This window comes from Falco cherrug, chromosome 6 (genome assembly GCF_023634085.1).
Source record: "Falco cherrug isolate bFalChe1 chromosome 6, bFalChe1.pri, whole genome shotgun sequence".
Taxonomy (NCBI): Eukaryota; Metazoa; Chordata; class Aves; order Falconiformes; family Falconidae; genus Falco; species Falco cherrug.
This window is the reverse complement of record NC_073702.1, coordinates 57,152,114-57,170,064: the sequence shown is the minus strand read 5'-3', so window position 1 is coordinate 57,170,064 and position 17,951 is coordinate 57,152,114. Positions and strand designations below refer to the sequence as shown.

Here is a 17,951-nt window from a genome sequence, read left to right as displayed (position 1 = left end):
CTGAAACGCGTACAGCAGTCAAAGGTTTCCCACAGACGTCAGGGGTGAGATTTAGACTCTTCCTCCAGCGCCAGAATGGCTGATAGAAGCTCCCTCAGCCTTGTTAGCAGCTGCGCGATGGCACTTCCAGCAAGGCCCCTGGCAGGGCGCACCCCGGGTCGGGGGAGCGGCCCCCAGAGCAGCTCTCGGGGCGGCCGTGCCGGGGCGGCTGTGCCCAGGCAGCCGGGAAGGGGCTGCTGCCGCCGGTAGCGCTTTCCGTGTGCAGCGTTCCGCCGCTGCGCGCCCGCCGGGCACCAGCCCGCGGCGTCTCTGTGCTGCAAGTGCAGCTCCGCAGCTCCAGGCAGCCGAGGAACATCAGCTCCTCGGGAGCCCCCACGCCTCCTGACCCATTAACCAAGAAAACGAAGGAAAAGAAAGTGATGTGTGTTTTCCCGTGCCACTTTCCCAGTTTGACTGGTCCTTTCTCCCTGAACTTGCATAGTATTTGCATGGCAAATTAAGAAATAATTATCAACACCTTGAGCAGTTAAACACTATTCTGTCCTTAAACACTATTTAATAGTTAAACACTATTTTGTCCCAGGACAAAGGTTTTAATTACTCATTGTCATTTTATGGATAAACTCTTAATGTACCATCATTAGCTAATAATTTTCAAAGGAAATGCATTAATGAGGTCTAAGAAAATATGGGAGGTTTTACCTTAATTACCTGGTTCATAGATCAGAGTAATTAGATTCCAACAGACTTTAGGTATAATCTAGAAGTAATTACAACAGCTGCCAGCTGTTAAAATATTAAGTTAGCTGTGCTCCAGAAAAGTTTGAAATTTTTTTTCACCTTTTCTGTGGTTAACTTGGATTTAATCTAAGACACACTTTGAGAAAAAAAGAAGAGCCATTAACACAAATAGGGAAAACAAATTTATAAACTGTAAACTGCTGCATTTGAGGGGATATTTGTAAAACACATTTTCAAAAAGCAAGTATCTCCTTACCTGAATTTATGACAATATTAGGAAATACTTCAATAATTTGATAAAGAACCATCTTTCTTAACACAGCACTGATCATTTATGTATTGCCACTTTGTCCTAATCCAGCATGCCAGCCAGCCAGGTAAAGGCTTTAGAAACTGGCCAGCAATTGTGCTTTGGATGTTGAAGGACATATAAATGCTCAGGCAAAACACAGGATGGTAGGTTCTTACAAGTAGAGCAGAGCCAGGTATCTTGAAACAGAATAGATGCATCCTCGTAAGAAAACATGCAGGTATCAGAAACTAAGCAGAGAGAAAATTATCAACAGGAGGCTGAGCAGGTATGGCAGGATGTCTCTGGAAAAGGATCGGAAAGCACTGGAGGAGTCTGCTTATTAGTTAGAGCTAACAAAAGATATCTACCAAAGCAGGGGTTTGTCCAGCAAGGAGGACTCACAAAACAGAAGGGCATTTCCTATTAAGCATTAGTCTGGGGTTTGCAGTCCTGTTCTCATGCCTTTTACACGTGTAATCTCTTTGCTGAGGGCTGCTTAGCCTTAAGCAGGGCCAGGTCCTATTTGACAGAGGTGCTGTTAGAAGAAAGCATAAATACAACTGGCTGCAGCTCTGGAAAGCCAAGAAATTAAACTTCTGTACATGTTTGCAAATTGCAAGTCTAAGGGAATTGAAACAAACAGCATTTGGGAGGGAAAGTTAGAAATGAAATGTAGTACACAATGAAGAAAGAACTTGGGAGAATAACAATCTCAGGAAGGAGCCTGTCCATCCTGAAAGCTTGGGCAATGGTACTGAACCCCATGCTCCTCCCACAGCTCTGCAGGGCTGATGGGGGAACCATGGCCTTCCCCTCTTCAGTCTACTCTACTCACACCCAAGTTCATCCACGATTATTTTAGGCACATCAGCTCCTTATTTCTGAGATAATCACGTTTATGAGGAACGGTCAGAAGTGAGGTTCTTGTCCTTGTCTACATGTTTGCAACTGGCAGTGCAGCCACTGTAAAATGGACCTGTGCTTTACCAAACACTGTCCTACACTGTCATATTAATAGACATGTAAGGGCTGACTTCTTCAGCAATCTCTCTTTTTTTCCATAAGAGGAATGGCACCCTTCCCTTTCTCTAGGAAACATGCCTCTGTCTTCACAGAGCTGCAAGCAGGTATCAGCAGTCACTTCTTTAGCTTTCTTAGTTATCAATACATAGAACTTACAGGGCCTACAGGTATGGACGTCATAGAATTGTAGAACAGTAGAATCTTAGAATCATTTAGGTTGGAAAAGACCTTTAATATCATTAACTCCAAACATTAACCCAGCACTGCCAAGTCCACCACTAAACCATATCCCTAAGTACCACATCTACACATACTTTAAATACCTCCAGGAATGGTGACTTAACCACTTCCCTGGGCAGCCTCTTCCAATGTTTGAAAACTCTTCCAGTGAAGAAATTTTTCCTAATATCCAATCTAAACCTCCCCTGGTGCAACTTGAGGCTGTTTCCTCGCGTCCTATCACTTGTTATTTGGGAGAAGAGACCAACATCTGCCTTGCTCCAACCTCTTTTCAGGCAGCTGTAGAGAGCAGTAAGGTCTCCCCTGAGTCTCCTCCTCTCCAGGCTAAACAGCTCCAGTTCCCTCAGCTGCTTCTCATCAGACTTGTGCTCCAGACCCTTCCCCAGCTCTGTGGCCTTCTGTGGGCATGCTCCAGCACCTCAATGTCTGTCTTGCAGCGAGGGGCCCAAAACTGAACACAGTGTTTGAGGTGCAGCCTCACCAGTGCTGAGTACAGACAGACAATCCCTTCCCTAGTCCTGCTGGCCACACTGTGTCTGACACAAGCCAGGGTGCTTTTGGCCCCCTTGGCCACCTGGGCACACTGCTGGCTCATACTCAGCCAGCTGTTGACCAGCACCCCCAGGTCCTTTTCCACTCAGCAGCTTTCCAGCCAGTTCTTCCCCAAGCCTGTAGCGCTGCGTGGGGTTGTTGTGCCCCAAGTGCAGGGCCTGGCACTTCTCCTTGTTGAACCTCATACAACTGGCCTCGGGCCATCAGTCCAGCCTCTCCAGATCCCTCTGCAGAGCCTTCCTACCTTCAAGTAGATCAGCGCTCCTCTCCAGCTTGGTGTCTATAAGGGCTCTTTCTTAAACCTGTGCAGGCTTTTCCGGCTTGCTCCCAAGCCTTGGATGTGGAGATAAAGAAAAGGCTTTGTTCATTGTCTGGGTGCCAGGCTGCAGAGTGATTATACCTTAAAATGTAGTGAGGAAACAACTGGCACTAAATCTGGCTCTCTGAACTCACCTGCAAATCAATTCTGTGCACACCTGTCTGCAATGAGGGTGTGCCCAAAGCCTCCCACACCTTAAATCCTGATCTGGGAAGAAGAGATATTGTCAAATGAGCATGGAGAAAGTGAACAGTTCAGTGGGGTGTGAACTGGCTGGAAAGGTATTTCACTACACATAAGCACATTCTGGGGCAGAACCTGGGTGGATAAGTGATTGTATATAACCAGCAATTATGTATGCAATAAAGGATCTCACTTGAGGTCTGTGCCTTCTTATACCACAGGTGTCATCTGCAAACTTACTGAGGGTGCACTTGATCCCCTCATCCAGATCACTGACACAGATATTAAACAGGACTGGACTCAGTACTGAGCCCCAGGGAACACCACTTGTGATTGGCCACCAACTAGATCTAACTCCATCCCCAACCACTCTTTAGGCTCAGCCATCCAGCCAGTTTTTTACCTAGTGAGGACTACACCTGTCCAAGCCATGAGCAACCAGTTTCTCCAGAAGAATGCTGTGGGAAAGCAGTGTCAAAGGCTTTATTAAAGTCTAAGTAAAAAATATCCACAGCCTTTCCTTCATATCTACTAAGCAGGTCACCTTGCCATAGAAGGAGATCAGGTTAGTCAAACTCAAAATAGGGTTTGGAAGACAAGGAATGGAGGCAGTATCAGATAAAGATTTGTTACGAGGTGTTTATACCTACTTAAAATATGACTCATGTCACATGTTTATCTAGAAAACCCATGATAATTTTAAAATGTTTTTTAACTGATTCATGCCTAACCAAACTCTCCAGGACATAAAATGCAATGAAATAAAATCCTTTATGTCTTTCACTTCCTTCGCAAATCGTTTGTAGCTGTGCAAGAGTTGAATGAACTGCTTTTTGTGTACGTTTGCAGGGAAGGACTGCAAACTGGGAAAAAGCAGCAGTTTAGAAATGTGTGATGTTAGGCCCCAAAATACTAACAGAAGTGATCACTGAACCTAAGGAGAACAGGCACCTGGAATAAGGCAGAAAAAGGAGAAAAGTCTTTTTGCTGAGAATGTACCCCATGGGGCAACCCCCTGAGCCCCACTCACACCCTTCCTCTGCACCATGGGGACCAGGGAGGTGATGGAGGAGCAGTGTACTTGCAAGAAAGAAAGATTGTAACTTCTGAGGCTGCCCTAGGAAGAGCTACTGCTTTCTGAGGCTGGCCTGAGCCACCAGCTGCCAGCACTGCTGTGCCCAGAGCCTCAAGGACAGCGTCACTGAGAACTTGTGGATAAGGCACTTGTACGTACAGGCATTTCTTAAATCCTGGCAGATTCAAGCCCTCGAAACACCATGTAGCCACTTCCACATACTCCCAAATCTAAACATACAGGAGGGATTTAAAGTTACATGAGAACATAAAAATGGCTGGACTGAGCTATCCGTCCTGGTACCCCCTCCCTGGCGGTGGCTGGCAGCAGTGGACTGGGGCAAGAGCAGCAGCAGCAGCCAGGCAAAGGCAGGGTACCCCCTCCTCCCACCCAGCCTGCTGGCAGCTGGCAGCCTGCGCTTAGACCAGACCCACATGGTTCATCAGTCCCAGAGAAAGAGTCTATCTTTACTTCAGAGTAAAAGGCTATCCTAGAAAATACAGAAACCCAAGAAAAGAGACAGAGTAAGCTCATCAAAGAGGTGTATTACTGCAAAGCACAGGAAGACTCCCAGCACACAGGCACATTAAAAAAAAAAGAGAGGAGAGGAAAATTAAAGAAAACAGCAGCAACAACCTGCCACTAATACATGAAGTCGAAGCAAGAAAAATCTTTCTCTTTGGAGACTGTACTATCAGTTTTAATATGGTGTCAAGAAGTTGAAAGTTAACATGGTACAGGCGCATCAAAGTGAAAAAATGTTAGCAAAACACTTGGGCAGTCTTAGCAGAGGTAGGAGAAGTATCATACACGTTAAGTGAAAAGATAACAAGAATAAACAGTGGCTTCTTATTGGGAGGAGTGGGATAGATAAGCATTTGTTTGACACTTTGTATTTAAACAAAAGAGCTTTTGGCATTTAAAGAAGAATGCAGGGAGAAGATTCTTCTTATCTTCCCAGGCACAAAGGCTGGATATATAAAAAATGTGCATGTTGATCATTCAAACAGAAAATGCCATCTCACTAAGGGCTTATGCACACATGGAGTGCTGCGGAAGCAGCTGCTCCTGAGCAGGCCTTCAGTGAGAACTCTCTGGAAATACTTCTTAGCATTAAAAGAGATAAGCCTTTAAGCTAACAAGTCTGTGCAAAAGCTTTTGCTGTGCCAGTCTTTTGCAAAGCAAATATCTTATTATTGAAATACACTTGTATTCTCTTGGCATAGCAATTGCAGTCTGTGTTCAGCTGAAAATGGCTTTCCCCTCTGAAACATCGTCTTCCTGAGCATTAATGTCTGGGAACGATAACCAGATCCCTCAAGGATTGTGATGACATTATAGCTTTGTCAAACATGTATTAGCAAACAGTGCGAAATCACTGTGGTCATCTGTATGACATAAGGGAGTCACAATACTTACAAAGTCTTAAACATCAAACACAAACCTTTTACTAGGCTCTTACTTCATGCCTCCTCCCTCCCCTTCACTTTCCCCAGCAAGACTGGATGTCCTGTCCTCACAGAAGAGCACCATGGCCTCCCTTCCATGCCAAGAACTGAATGCAAATGCCACTGTCCTTCTGCATCATGTAAACTGAACAGCCAGGCTAGCTCTCATGTCTGTGATAGGATATGATGTTGGCTCATGTGCCTGAGGAAAAGATACCAGAGACATCTCTGCTACTAATATATTTACAGGGTTCATAAAATCTGCCACTTTTACTCAGATGCATAAAACTCATTGAATTCAATGAGGCTGAATGTACAAGACAGGATTGTTGCGCATGACAAGGGTGGCAGAACCCGATTCCTTATGTGACAGGATCTATGCAGAGAAGAGAAATTGCTTCTTTGGAAGCATTTTAAAGGGAAGAACATGAAAAAAAGGATGATAAGTCTTGGTTTTGTTCACAAACTAAATCCAAGGTTTGTTTTTTTTATAGAATGTCTGAAAGAAGCTTGGTTTTTTTGGGAAAGTAACTGCATTCCACCCTGTTTACACCCATCCTAACACCTAGAGCAACTAACGAGTGCCTTGTTTTTTCTAGCTCTCTCCTTGTATGCCAGATGCTCCAAGTGCTCAGTCATCTTTATGCCCTTTATTGGACTCACTCCAGTGTGTCCATGTCCTTCTTGTACTGGGGAGTCCAGAACTGGGCACAGCAGTCCGAATGTGGCCTCCCCACTGCTGAGCAGACTCCCTCCACCTTCTGGCAGCGCTCTCCCAACGCAGCCCAGGAGGCTGTAGGCTTTCCTCTCCTCCTTTCTAGCTGCAGAAGTCAGGCTTCTGGTACCTTTGTGAAAGAAAATTGTGGTAGTAACATATCATATCTTTCAGACATCCAGCAGAGGACAACATCACATTCAGTAGAAAAAGAAGTCAATAAAATACACAACAAATTCCTTTTATTCAAATACCAGATTGCATTTGCTACCATAATGAATGGGACAGTTTTGAGATGCCACAAAAAGAAATAAGGATTTTTGTGTAAAAGGCTTAAAACATATTTCAAATACCCACAAGTCATGTCAGCTAGTTACAAGTTTTGTACATGCCTGCAAGCCTCCGTATTAACTAGTGATATGCAAAATGCTGCATGCTACATATGCATGGAATCAAAGCACTCTGAGCTACATTCTTAATACTTAAATTGCAACTGATTTTAATGAGGATGAACATTTATCTTGAATAAATTAATGTGAGACAATATTGAGAACTTCTAAATTAATTAGTGAAAATTAATCATTCAGTAGAATTTTAATAGGGAAGTCTGAAGACACTGTACTGTATGTATGAAAAGACTTTTTCTTTAAAGTATATTAAGGCATTTTTGTGAGCATTTGCTTTTTAAGTCCTCAGTAGGACTGAAAATATGGTATGTCTAGGCTTTCTAGACATGTTCCCTTTCTCCATCCTGCTGTCTGGGATTTCTGGATATGCCACTCTGATCAAGCTGCTGTTGAGTCTGTAAACTCTTGGCACACAAACTGTCTGTTTACACATCAGTTCTCAGTTTTCCCTGAGAGTCAAACCACTGCCAGAGGGACATGCAGTTGCCCTAGATCCAACACTTTTAGACACACAGTGCTCACTATGCATGTGCTGCCCACTTCTTATTCTTATATGCCATAAATGACCAGTATCAGACCAGAACATGAGGACTAGGTCCAGTGCCACCCAAAGATGTTGAGCACACTTCACCTGTGCACCTTGTGTGATTGCATACAGCGATCCCAGACAGGAATATGGCAGCTCTAATATCAGCACCAATTGCATGCTCACTGCCAAGCCCACTGAGATGTTTTTCTGTGTGAGCAGAGGCTCTCCCTGCCGCTGCTCGGCACTCACAGACAAGGAGCAGGGCACAAAGGAGGTCCCTCCTTCAAGGCCAAGGAGGTCTTGTGTCCTTTCAGATACCATGTAAGCATTTAGCTCTCATTTTTCATTTTCAGAAGCATAAAGTAAAAGAAAATCCTTCAAAGCAAACACTTGTTTTCTTTAAAAAAGGAGAAGAGATTGTGCTGCCCTTCCCGTGCCCTCTCTCCAGTGGGGTAGAGTTGGCCATTCATGTGTGATGCGGAGAGGCACCTGAGGCTGCCTCTGCCCCCAGACGCTTGTGTGGGAATACGAGGTACCACAAGTTGCAGGTGAAGTTCTTCAACACTGCTTTCCCCAGACGTCTTAAAGAGGGCAGCATGTGCCTTTTTCCCAATGAGGAGGGCTAGCACAAACACTACTCTTTCAGCTCCAGCTTCTGTCCTTTCCTGGTTGCGTTTGCAGCAAATTGCCAAACATAATAGCAAAATATACAGCTCTAGCATGAGTCTACATAACTTAAGCTGTGCAAGGGGTTATGGAGATGGCAATGCTATCTAATTTAGGTGCTCCCAATTTTTCTAAGTAGCACTTCCCTATGGGAGGAGTGGCATTGCTTTCCAGGGTGAATGACTTGTGCAACAGTACTACTTGTGCAATAAAGCATTGATCGTTGCCTGAAAGAGTGGCATAATCTGGCTGTTTCCAGTTTTAAGCCTTAACCTGAAGCATATGAGACTGGTTAAAAAATGGACGTTCGCCTTAGACAACCCTTCATTCCCCTCCCTACCCTTCCCTTCTCCAAAAACAAAGGAAACTACCATGCAGCTGTTTCAGGAAGGGGTATTCCTTTTGCGTATGCCCTACAGCGGTTGAGAAAATCAACTGGAATTTCAGTGCAATATGAATGAAGGATTAGACTTGGCATCATTATCTAAACTCATGAATAAATATGTACAGAAGAACTTTGTCCCTCCAAAGGGTCACAAGACATTAGCTGGTTTGACTTCTTATTTAGGACAAGTAAGCAGTTTAGTTTCTCAGGGGATTATTATAGTTAAATTACAGCCTCATATGCTCTTCATGAGACAAGAAGGACATTTTCCTGAGCAGCTTTTTCTTCTTAATGTGTGAAGGACACAGTTTCCTATTTCATTCCAGTTAATTTCAGAATTCTTTTGCTTCAGATGTCTCTGAAAACAAACAAAACAAAATGATAGGGTGAAACAGGAAACCTTTACATTTGGATTTAAAAATTACACAGAGAGTGCAGCTGAAGGAGGTCTTGAGTCAAATTAACGGCTGTGAGTCGGGGCTTGTCTGTGCCATAAAATGGTTTGTCAGTACAATTATACCAGCAACCCCAAGACTACAGCAAAAATACAGTTAATATATGACTCCAACACAGCTGTGCCAGCAACTTTGCCTAAGTGTGTGAAATTCATACCAGTAAATTTTTCATTTACTAGTATAGTTCATGCAGTTTAGGGAAAAGTTTGACCTATACAGGGTGAAAGAACTCATTTAGTCAGTGTAAGGTATGACTCCAGCAAAAAGTTTTTCTTGTTGGTTCTCCAGTGTGATTATGCCCATGATGTCTGTGCTGTGTTGCTGATCTGGCAGATGTGGGAGAACAGATACCCTCCTCTTGGAGACAATCTTCTAATGGGTGTTCCCTGGGGCTGGGGTAACAGAGTTACAGGCCTGGAGGGAAGTTAATTAATAATTTAGTTAATATTTAATGGCAGTATGCCATCATGCTGATACTTCACCAGCAGGCTCTGTTCCCAGCTTTGCCACCCCACAAAACTACGTTTTAATCTGCCCTTTAGGGCAATGACAAGACCTGTGCATATAGGAAGAATATCTAGATAACCATGGTGGTTTGGTACTCTTCCCTGCCCTTAGGGTCTCTGAACCTGCAACTGCTTTGAGACAGGCTGTCTGAAGTCCTGCCTGTGTCAAAGCTAAGAACTGAATCATAGCTCTCAGAGCAGCACACAATTCATTTGCTCCCTCTTGACTCTTCCTTCCTTCAGTAATCACTATTGATTGCATCCTGGGAAAAAAGCTTCAGTTTGCACATTAGGGAAAAGTGAAAACACCAGGCAGTAGAAAAATTATCTAACGATGAAAATTGGCAAAGTAGGCGATACCTCCAAATCTGCATTGAAAAATACTTAAGAGGAGGGGAACTTTCAAAAGTGCTGAGAATATACAACTCCAGTCATGGATTTGGGTTCCTTACTCCAATATCCCTGAGGCTACAAAGTTTGCCTCAGCAGGAGGCAAGGGGAGCTATGAAAGGAACAGCTAGCTTAGAGGGTCAGTGGTATGAAAGCTCCAGTGAGATGTCTTAGAAAAACAGTACAAAAGGATTAATGAAGATGTGGTGGGTCAGAAAGGTTGGTTTTCATTTGTAGCACTGTCTCTAGCTTTCAGTCATGCAGGAATCTGTATCTCAGCACAGCCAAGGTAAAATAAAAAAAAAAAAAGGAAAAGTTGCACCTCAATCTGTTTCATCCAAATACATTAAAAAAAAATGGTGCAAACCGAAAACAAAGCAAACTACTTTGTCCAAAAAAACCCACCTTAGCTGTTGAGTTTGTGACAAGAGGAAAACACAGCTGCGTATGTTTTTCATTCCCTACAGCATCTCTCTCTCTCGTCTACTTTTCCTTTTTTTGGCTCCCGTTTAATAAGCACACAGGCTTAGTCAGCTGAGACCATTGCTTTTCCAGCACTTGTGTGAAGTTCAAGCCCAGAAAGCAATGTCCTCAAAGAGCCTGACACCAGTAGTCGTTTTCAGCTCTCCAGGTGTCTGGACCATGTTGTTTCCGTCATTTTCCAGCCAGGAGGTTACAAGCAGCTCTCAGCACTGGAAACAGAAGCTGCCTTCTCTGGTTTTGCTGTTGGTATTTTTTTGATGTTGCTGCTTCTGCATGCTTCCATCTCATTTTGGTTTGCATGGATGTGGGGTAAGACATTATAGCAGCACCAGAGGTACTCCAGTTCATTGCAATGAACCTTCTCTCTCCTCTTTTTTTTCACAGCTAAGAAAAAGCACTATTTACATCTTTAATGTCTTCTAAAAGACTGTCAAACTGAGGGCTTTTCTCCTTAAAAAAAAAAAAAAATCCCCCCAAAACCAGCTCATGGCAGTAAAAGGAAAGAAACTTGTGTTGTTAAAAAGAAAGCCATACATTTTAAATGTTTTCAGGGTTTTTTCCTACTTTCTGTGAATCTTTAATGAAAGGTTAAAATATGTTAATGATAGTTGTTGCTATAGCAAGCTCCAGGCATCTGTAGTGAAGTCTTTTGTTTAATTGCTTATTGTTCTGGAGTGATGAGGTCATGTTAACATCATTGACCCTCTGGGCACATTTATTCTGTCAAAATTAACATAGCAATGACCTGAGGCAAATCTCTGTTCTTTCTCCCTTCTGCTTAGGGTGAGGACTTGCTCTTACTAGTATCTTCCTGGCATGCTTTGACCCTGGTTGTGGAAAGACTTTTTTGGGGTGTACTGGTGAACACTGCAAAAAATAAATACTGATTTTCTCAAAGTACACCTGACTGTTAAGGCTTACTTCTGTATTTCATGGAAACTATTTTTTCCCCTTAACGACTCCATTTAAAAGTAATTTGGATTAATAGACTTAATTTTGATAGGCCATATATAGTAAATAATTAAAAGTGGATATTCATAAATACCATACATGTCCTGACAAAGGGAGGGACCATGGGTGGGAAATAGTTGAGTGATGAATTCTTGAAGTAGAACTAACAAGATCAGATGTTAGGCTTTTTTTGGCACAGATGCAAGAGGCAACACATTTTTGTACATTATTTGCTTTTAAGTAAGCCTAAAACAGCTACTTGGTTATTTTTAATAGCCTCTTCAACGAGTTATGTAGCATACATGCTCAAAAGCTGATTAAGTTTCATCAATCATTTTACCTGGCAAGATATTTTATAGGGTTTTTGCCCACATTAAAGGTTAATTTCATGTACCCACATCAAATCCACATTTCTCAAAATGCTCACAAGTGCAAGCATAGAAGCTTGACAGAAGTTTTAAGTGCTAGATAAAAGCCATAATGGACGATTTCTAATGGCTGGGGAGACACCAGCAGGCTGAAGGAGCTATGTACTCCTTGGCTAGCTAATGATTTACGAGGGTGGATACCTCTGTCATCCACTGAGGATGATAATTTATGGTATTGCTTCATAATCCAAGACAGACAGTGATCTCCCTCAAGGTGGCAAAGGTCTGTCCTTTCATGTTTTGCTAGAGCCCTCAAAGACAACAACTAATAAGGTGAAACCTTGCCTTTACTAATAGGGAGTTTAAAAGGCAGGTGGATAAAGACTTAAGCGCACTGATGCCACAACAGTAAGTAGTAAAATTAGATGTAGATCCTCTAGGCTGGCATTGCTTCTTGAAACTAGGTTTTACCCTTAATGCCTATAGTCAAAAGGACTATTTTAATCAAGAGAGAGATTCATTCTCTCTTTATTGCAATAGAGCAAGTTCCCATCCTCCTTGGCAAGTGGATTGAGGAAGTAATGCATTATGTGAAACGCCCTACTTTGTTTCATTTTTCAGTTTTTTCTGTAACTTTTGAATTTCTGTGGCTGTGAGCGGGGGAGGAGATGGCTGCAGTGATACCACACACTGCTGTGGATGTCATGTTTCTGAGGAGTCTGAGCATTTCAGAAAAACACCACTTGTTTCAGATTCAGTGCCTGCTTAACTCAAATAGAAGTGTTGCACGCCATTTTAAAATAAATACAAAATGCATTTGAAAATAAAATACCACTTCATAATAGATTTTTTTTAAAAAATCTTTAAAACACAACATTTCAAGTTTTTCTGGGTTTTCAGGGGTTTCTCTTAACAAAAGAAGCAATTCAGCCAACTCAAGTGAAGTTCATAGAAGGTTCAGCTGTGAGTGAAAAGATCTGGGACTACACAGCTTCACTCAGATATAGAAAAAAAAAGTCTAATCTGTGTTTAGCTGGAAATGATGCTTGGAGCTTTTTAGAAGCAAAGGCCCTCTTCACCAGCACTTTAAGTGTCTGCAGACTGCCAGAGCAGAACCTCAAGGATTTAGTGAAAACACAGATAATTCCTGAAAGCTTTTTAAGAGACAAACCTTAGTCATGCACAACAAGGCATCCACTTCTAAAAAGAGGAAAAGAATTGCATTTAGAGTACTATAATTTGTTCCAGCACACTGGCACAAATCAGAAAAATTAGACAGGCTTTCAGAATACAAAGCCTTTCTCTGGGTTGCTGTGTGTTTTTGTAAGGATGACTGTTGGTCTAATCAAGGTTTTGTCTCTATCTGTAAACCTGAGCTTGCCTGTGAACTTTATCACCAGAACGATGATAGGTATGGCTTTGACAAAGGTGGCATCCCTAAGAGTGACAGGGGGTCACAGGCAGCAGCTCAGAGGTGCCCCTCCTGCACTATTCACAGAACACTTGGGGCAACAGCAGCAGCTCCCAGGAGACACCCTCCCTCATTTTGGGGAGTGAAGGTTACCGGCCAGTCTGAAAAATCACTCTGCCAGCCCTTGTTTGCATTCACAAGTGATCATAGGTCACACTCACCTTCTTCCTTCAGAGTGCATGCTTATTTCTAACAGTGGTGCCTTGAAATATTTTTGTTATGTTTTCAATTATGTGTTCATCCACATAGTTGTAGTCATGCTCTTCTTCCTCTTCCTTTTCTGCCTCACACTTTCCAAGTGCCTTGTTTGTTAGACCTGAGCAATTAGCAAAAAATAACTGTAAGGAAATGGAAGACTCTATCCTTGCTGTGAAAAAATATACAGTTCATACAGACAACCACAAAAGCAAAAAGCAAAGAAAGCAACATTCTTCTCACTGTTCTGATTTTCACAGAGATTTTAAATGACTTGCTCAAGTTCCTGAACTTGACTGCCCCCTGGCAGTCTCCAAACCCCACTTGTGTTCCTCCTGAGACTCTCCATGCCTGAGGTGTCTCTCCCTGAAAAACTGAGTAGGACTCATTTTTTTTCTGAAGTTGTGATCTTTTCCTTTACAGATTTTTAAAGGCCAGAAATAACCATTGTTAATCAAGCAGCTGTCTGGCCATACTAGTACAGAGGTTTATCATAAACTGATTTACCTACAAGCCCCCCCCTGCTACTTTTTAGGAATGAGTAAATTAGCAAGCTATTTCAACATCTAAGCATCAAAATGAAAAAAAAACCCCAAACCCTAAAACCCAAACCTATGATGAGTTATTTAATGAAGATCTTACTCACACCTGTGGCCACTATCATGTTAATAAGCATTTTCAGGTTTGTAGTTAATTTGCAAGTTGGCTGTGTTTCATGTTAGTAAAAGTAAACTAATAAATAAAACAGGCACTGAAAGAATAAGCTAATCCTTGTGATTTGGCAAAGGAAATAATGTTTGTGTGCTCAGATTTGCTAATGCGGCTATAAAGTACAGGTTGCTCATGGATGGCATAGCTAGACTTTCTTCTTTACCAAACACATGCAAACAAAATGATACACTTCTAAGGAAGACACTCAAGGAGAAAGGAAACTAATGTCATCAGGCCAGACTAAATCACAGCTGTCCCCAGTCCCAAACCTGTGTAGGATTCCTTCCGAAATGTATATATTTACACTTCAATAAAGCATTAAGCAATGAATGGGACAAGCTGAACAATCCCAAGGGGATTCTGAACAATGAAATCAATGCAATTTGCTTCCCTGTTTGAAAAAAAATATCTATTAGTCTCAACACTGAATTACTGAATCAGATATGCCATCTCAGCCTGCTAAGAAAACAAGGTTTATGTCATCGTGCTGTCTATCCATCCATCTGTCAATCTGTCCAGTACTTTTAAAAGTTTTTTTGCCAGTTTCAGTTAGATTTGAAAAGGGGCAGAAGTCTCAACGTGGTTACAAAAGCGAGAGTTGAATTAGTTCCTCTACTGAAAGAAAAGCATGCAGAACACAGCTGTTATACACTCCATTTGGCAGCAGACAGCAGGATAAATCAGCATGTGCATATTGGCTGGCCACTCAACACACACGTAGCTCCAGACCTGCTCTTTTTTATTTGATAGGAGTGCCATAAGGAGAGTTTTGGTTATTATCAGGGAAAGGGAAGAGGAGCAGTAGGGGACAACAGACCTGAATACTTAAACCAAATTTCATTAATTCTGTGCTTCCTGGAACAATTTGTATAATTACATTTGCCTTTAGAGTGGAAGGGTAGTGCTCTGCAGACTAAAAATTTCCATTTATCTCACTTGTATTCTCGAGTGAGTAGGATTTTTTTTTTTTCCTTGGAATATACTTGCTGGTTTTGTACAAATTTCAAGGTCACAAACAGGTGTCGTAACTCTCCATTCTGCCCTCCTTCAAAATGTAGGCAACAGAACTAACCCAATCCATCAGGACCCTTGCTTGAAGGAAACCAGTGCTAGAAACCCTGGCTCACATACATACAAGGCTGCATACTTAAAGGCCCCTGGCCATGACCATAACACAGTTTTATAGTTGTCGTAAATAGTTCAGGATTTATGCTACATAAATTAACATTCAACCACATACTAACATTTAGTATTTATTTATGCCTAACTTGAAAACAATAGTTGTGAATTATGTGCAATAATATTGCGAACTAAACATGGTAGAACCACATCTTTATTTCTGCGTCACTTAAGCAAAAATGCACAGAGCTGAAGGCATATGCATAAGCCAAAGTGGTTTTATGAACAGTAGCATTCTCTTTGCTGTGGGCCTGGTTCTGATGCTCCTCAGTGTTAATGAGAACCAGTTCCTTAGGGAGTGCCACCGAAAACTATTCAGTGATAGCACAATCAGGGTCCATAAAACTAATGGACTGTTCCTTGAGCTGGTATCCATCAACCATTCCTTCGCATGATGATGTAGCATATCTTTAAAAACTGTTAAGTGCCACAATCAAAATATTTCATATGCACTGTAGGGTTACAAATTAATGTATGGGTAATGTTTGTCTCCCTCTGCAATCTACTAAGACATTGTTGGGAAATGTTTAATCTTAAATTTGAGACAGACATCTGTTGACCTCTTTCACTGTCCTTTTTTTTAAAAAAAATCTTCTTTGACACTTCTTTTCCAGTCTATCTTGCTGGGTTTATTAAATTCTTAGAGACAATGAATTCTGCTGTTGCACTACTCCTTTTTGTAAAATAAATCCTCAGTGTATTAACAGCTCTTGCAGATGAGAAATGGTTGCCACAAGTTTTAAGCAATCACATATTTCAGGCCCCATCATACCTTCCTGCAAGGGGGCAAGAAGAAAGGCTCAGGGCACCGCTACGCACCCCCCAGGCTCCCAGGTGCGGCTCTGCACAGGGCTGGTGGGGCAGAGCTGCCAGAGAGCAAGAGAGGTGACTCATTTGAAGTTCCCTTTAATTACCCTAAATATACCACTGTAATGCCTCCTCCTTACAACCACTTCCACAAACTCCTGCCTGGATCCTCTGCATATTACTGCAATTAGAATCAGTCACACCTAATAAGCGAGCAAAATATGTAAAGATTCAGAGCTATGCTTTCTTTCCCCTGCCATGCAACAAGTTAGAGTTTGGTTAAGAACAAAGCTGGCTGAAAATGTTTTAATATCATTTACTAAAGTGTACTGTCTGTCCTATGAAATGATGTGATCTCCACATTTTAAATAATTTTCTTCTCTTTTTTTAAACTTATCTCTGGAGATGTGTCAGTGAAGAGTAAGTTTTCTGTTCACAGCCCAAAAAAGTCCATTTTTTTTTTTTAAAGATAGTTACAGGACCATAGAGGCCAAAGGTTCTAATAATAGTTTTGCCCTAATCAAAGACCGAGATAAAGTGTGGAAGCTGGAGAGTTTTCATACATGCATACAGTAAAGGATTCCTAATTCATATTGCTTATCCCTATGCATCTAATTCAGAACACTAATATGAAAGCCCTGTGATGTCACCAAAGAATAAACAGGGTTTTTTTCCAAAAATAATTCAGAATTCTACGTTTTGCTTTAATTTTTTGGGGGTATTATGTTTAATTCATTTTAATATTTGGTTTAGAGCACAGCCCTGTAACCAAATGTGTTGCCCTAACTGATGGGACAGCAAGCTACAACACAGGGGTGGAAATTTCTTAAAGCATCCCCCTTGCCAAATTTTGTAGACATTATACATGCATCCTAAATTGCAGTCAGAAGGCCCACTCCTTTTTTTATTTCTCCAGCCCACTAGCCTGCTAAATCAAGTGCCTGAAGTCAGAATATATAAATATCTTCCTTAAAATGTCCTGACATTAATAAACAAAATCAACATAAACACTTTTATTGCAGATTGTAACAATTCCAGAAACCTAAGCCATAAGCAACAAGATTAGGTAATGTGTTAGAAACTGCACTTAAAACAAATTTCAAGGTTAAAGAAAAACCCATGCAGCAAATTTCTGATGAAACTTATTATCCTGCAGATATTGCTGCTGTTTCTACTGAATTCAAACTCAGTCAAATATAAGAAAATAAGATAATATTTTCAGTGGCCAATTCAGATTTAATTGCAACAGAGGAAAAAGGTTCAATTTCTTTAGAAACAAAGATAATAAATCCTATCTTTATTAACATGAACACTGTAAGGAAAGACAATAGAGGCTTTAAAAATGAAATAAAAACATGTTGTTTTTCTTTTCAGAACTATCTGGCCTTTGGTAAGAAATAGTAGTTGTCTCTGTAACCGGTTTTTTTGAAAGCACAGATTCAACAACCTTATTAGGAATTTGAAACAGGTTTGTGCTTTGGAGGGTGGCTTAACATTCATCAGTGGAAGTTTAAAGATTAGTCAGTGAATGGTGCATTTCCTCCCACTCAAAACCCACAGGAGTGTGTCTGTGTTATTAGTCTTGACATATTTTCTAATCCGTTATCTTGTGAATTAGCAGAGCAGAGTATACTCTCTGGAACAGACAAGCTTGCTGCACGCAACAGTGGACTCATGGGGATCCCTTGGCTGGCCAGGAAGAACTGCTATATCATCTAATCCAATCTTCTGTATAATTCTGCAGTTATCTTTGAATTAAGCCAAATAATTCTGGACTATACTAACACACATCTTTCAGAAAAACCTTTAGCTTTGATTTGGGTATGTCGGCATACAATCCATCACTGTTCTTTGGTCTAG

General features: G+C 41.6%; 1 protein-coding gene across 3 annotated transcripts in view; it reads right to left on the bottom strand.

The window, feature by feature from the left end:
- Positions 1-6,804: 6,804 nt before the first annotated feature.
- THEMIS (thymocyte selection associated) overlaps positions 6,805-17,951 on the bottom strand; it is an 84,568-nt gene continuing 73,421 nt past the window's right edge. For 2 of the 3 annotated variants that reach the window (XM_055714205.1, XM_005432870.3), the window contains 2 exons: positions 13,361-13,515; positions 6,805-8,933 (listed from right to left, as the gene is read on the bottom strand). In XM_055714205.1, coding sequence (XP_055570180.1) covers positions 13,370-13,515 — 146 coding nt within the window. In that variant the 3' untranslated portion in view covers positions 6,805-8,933; positions 13,361-13,369. Of the gene's footprint in view, positions 8,934-13,360; positions 13,516-17,951 lie in introns of those variants that run through there. The other variant, XM_055714208.1, reaches the window with a different exon arrangement.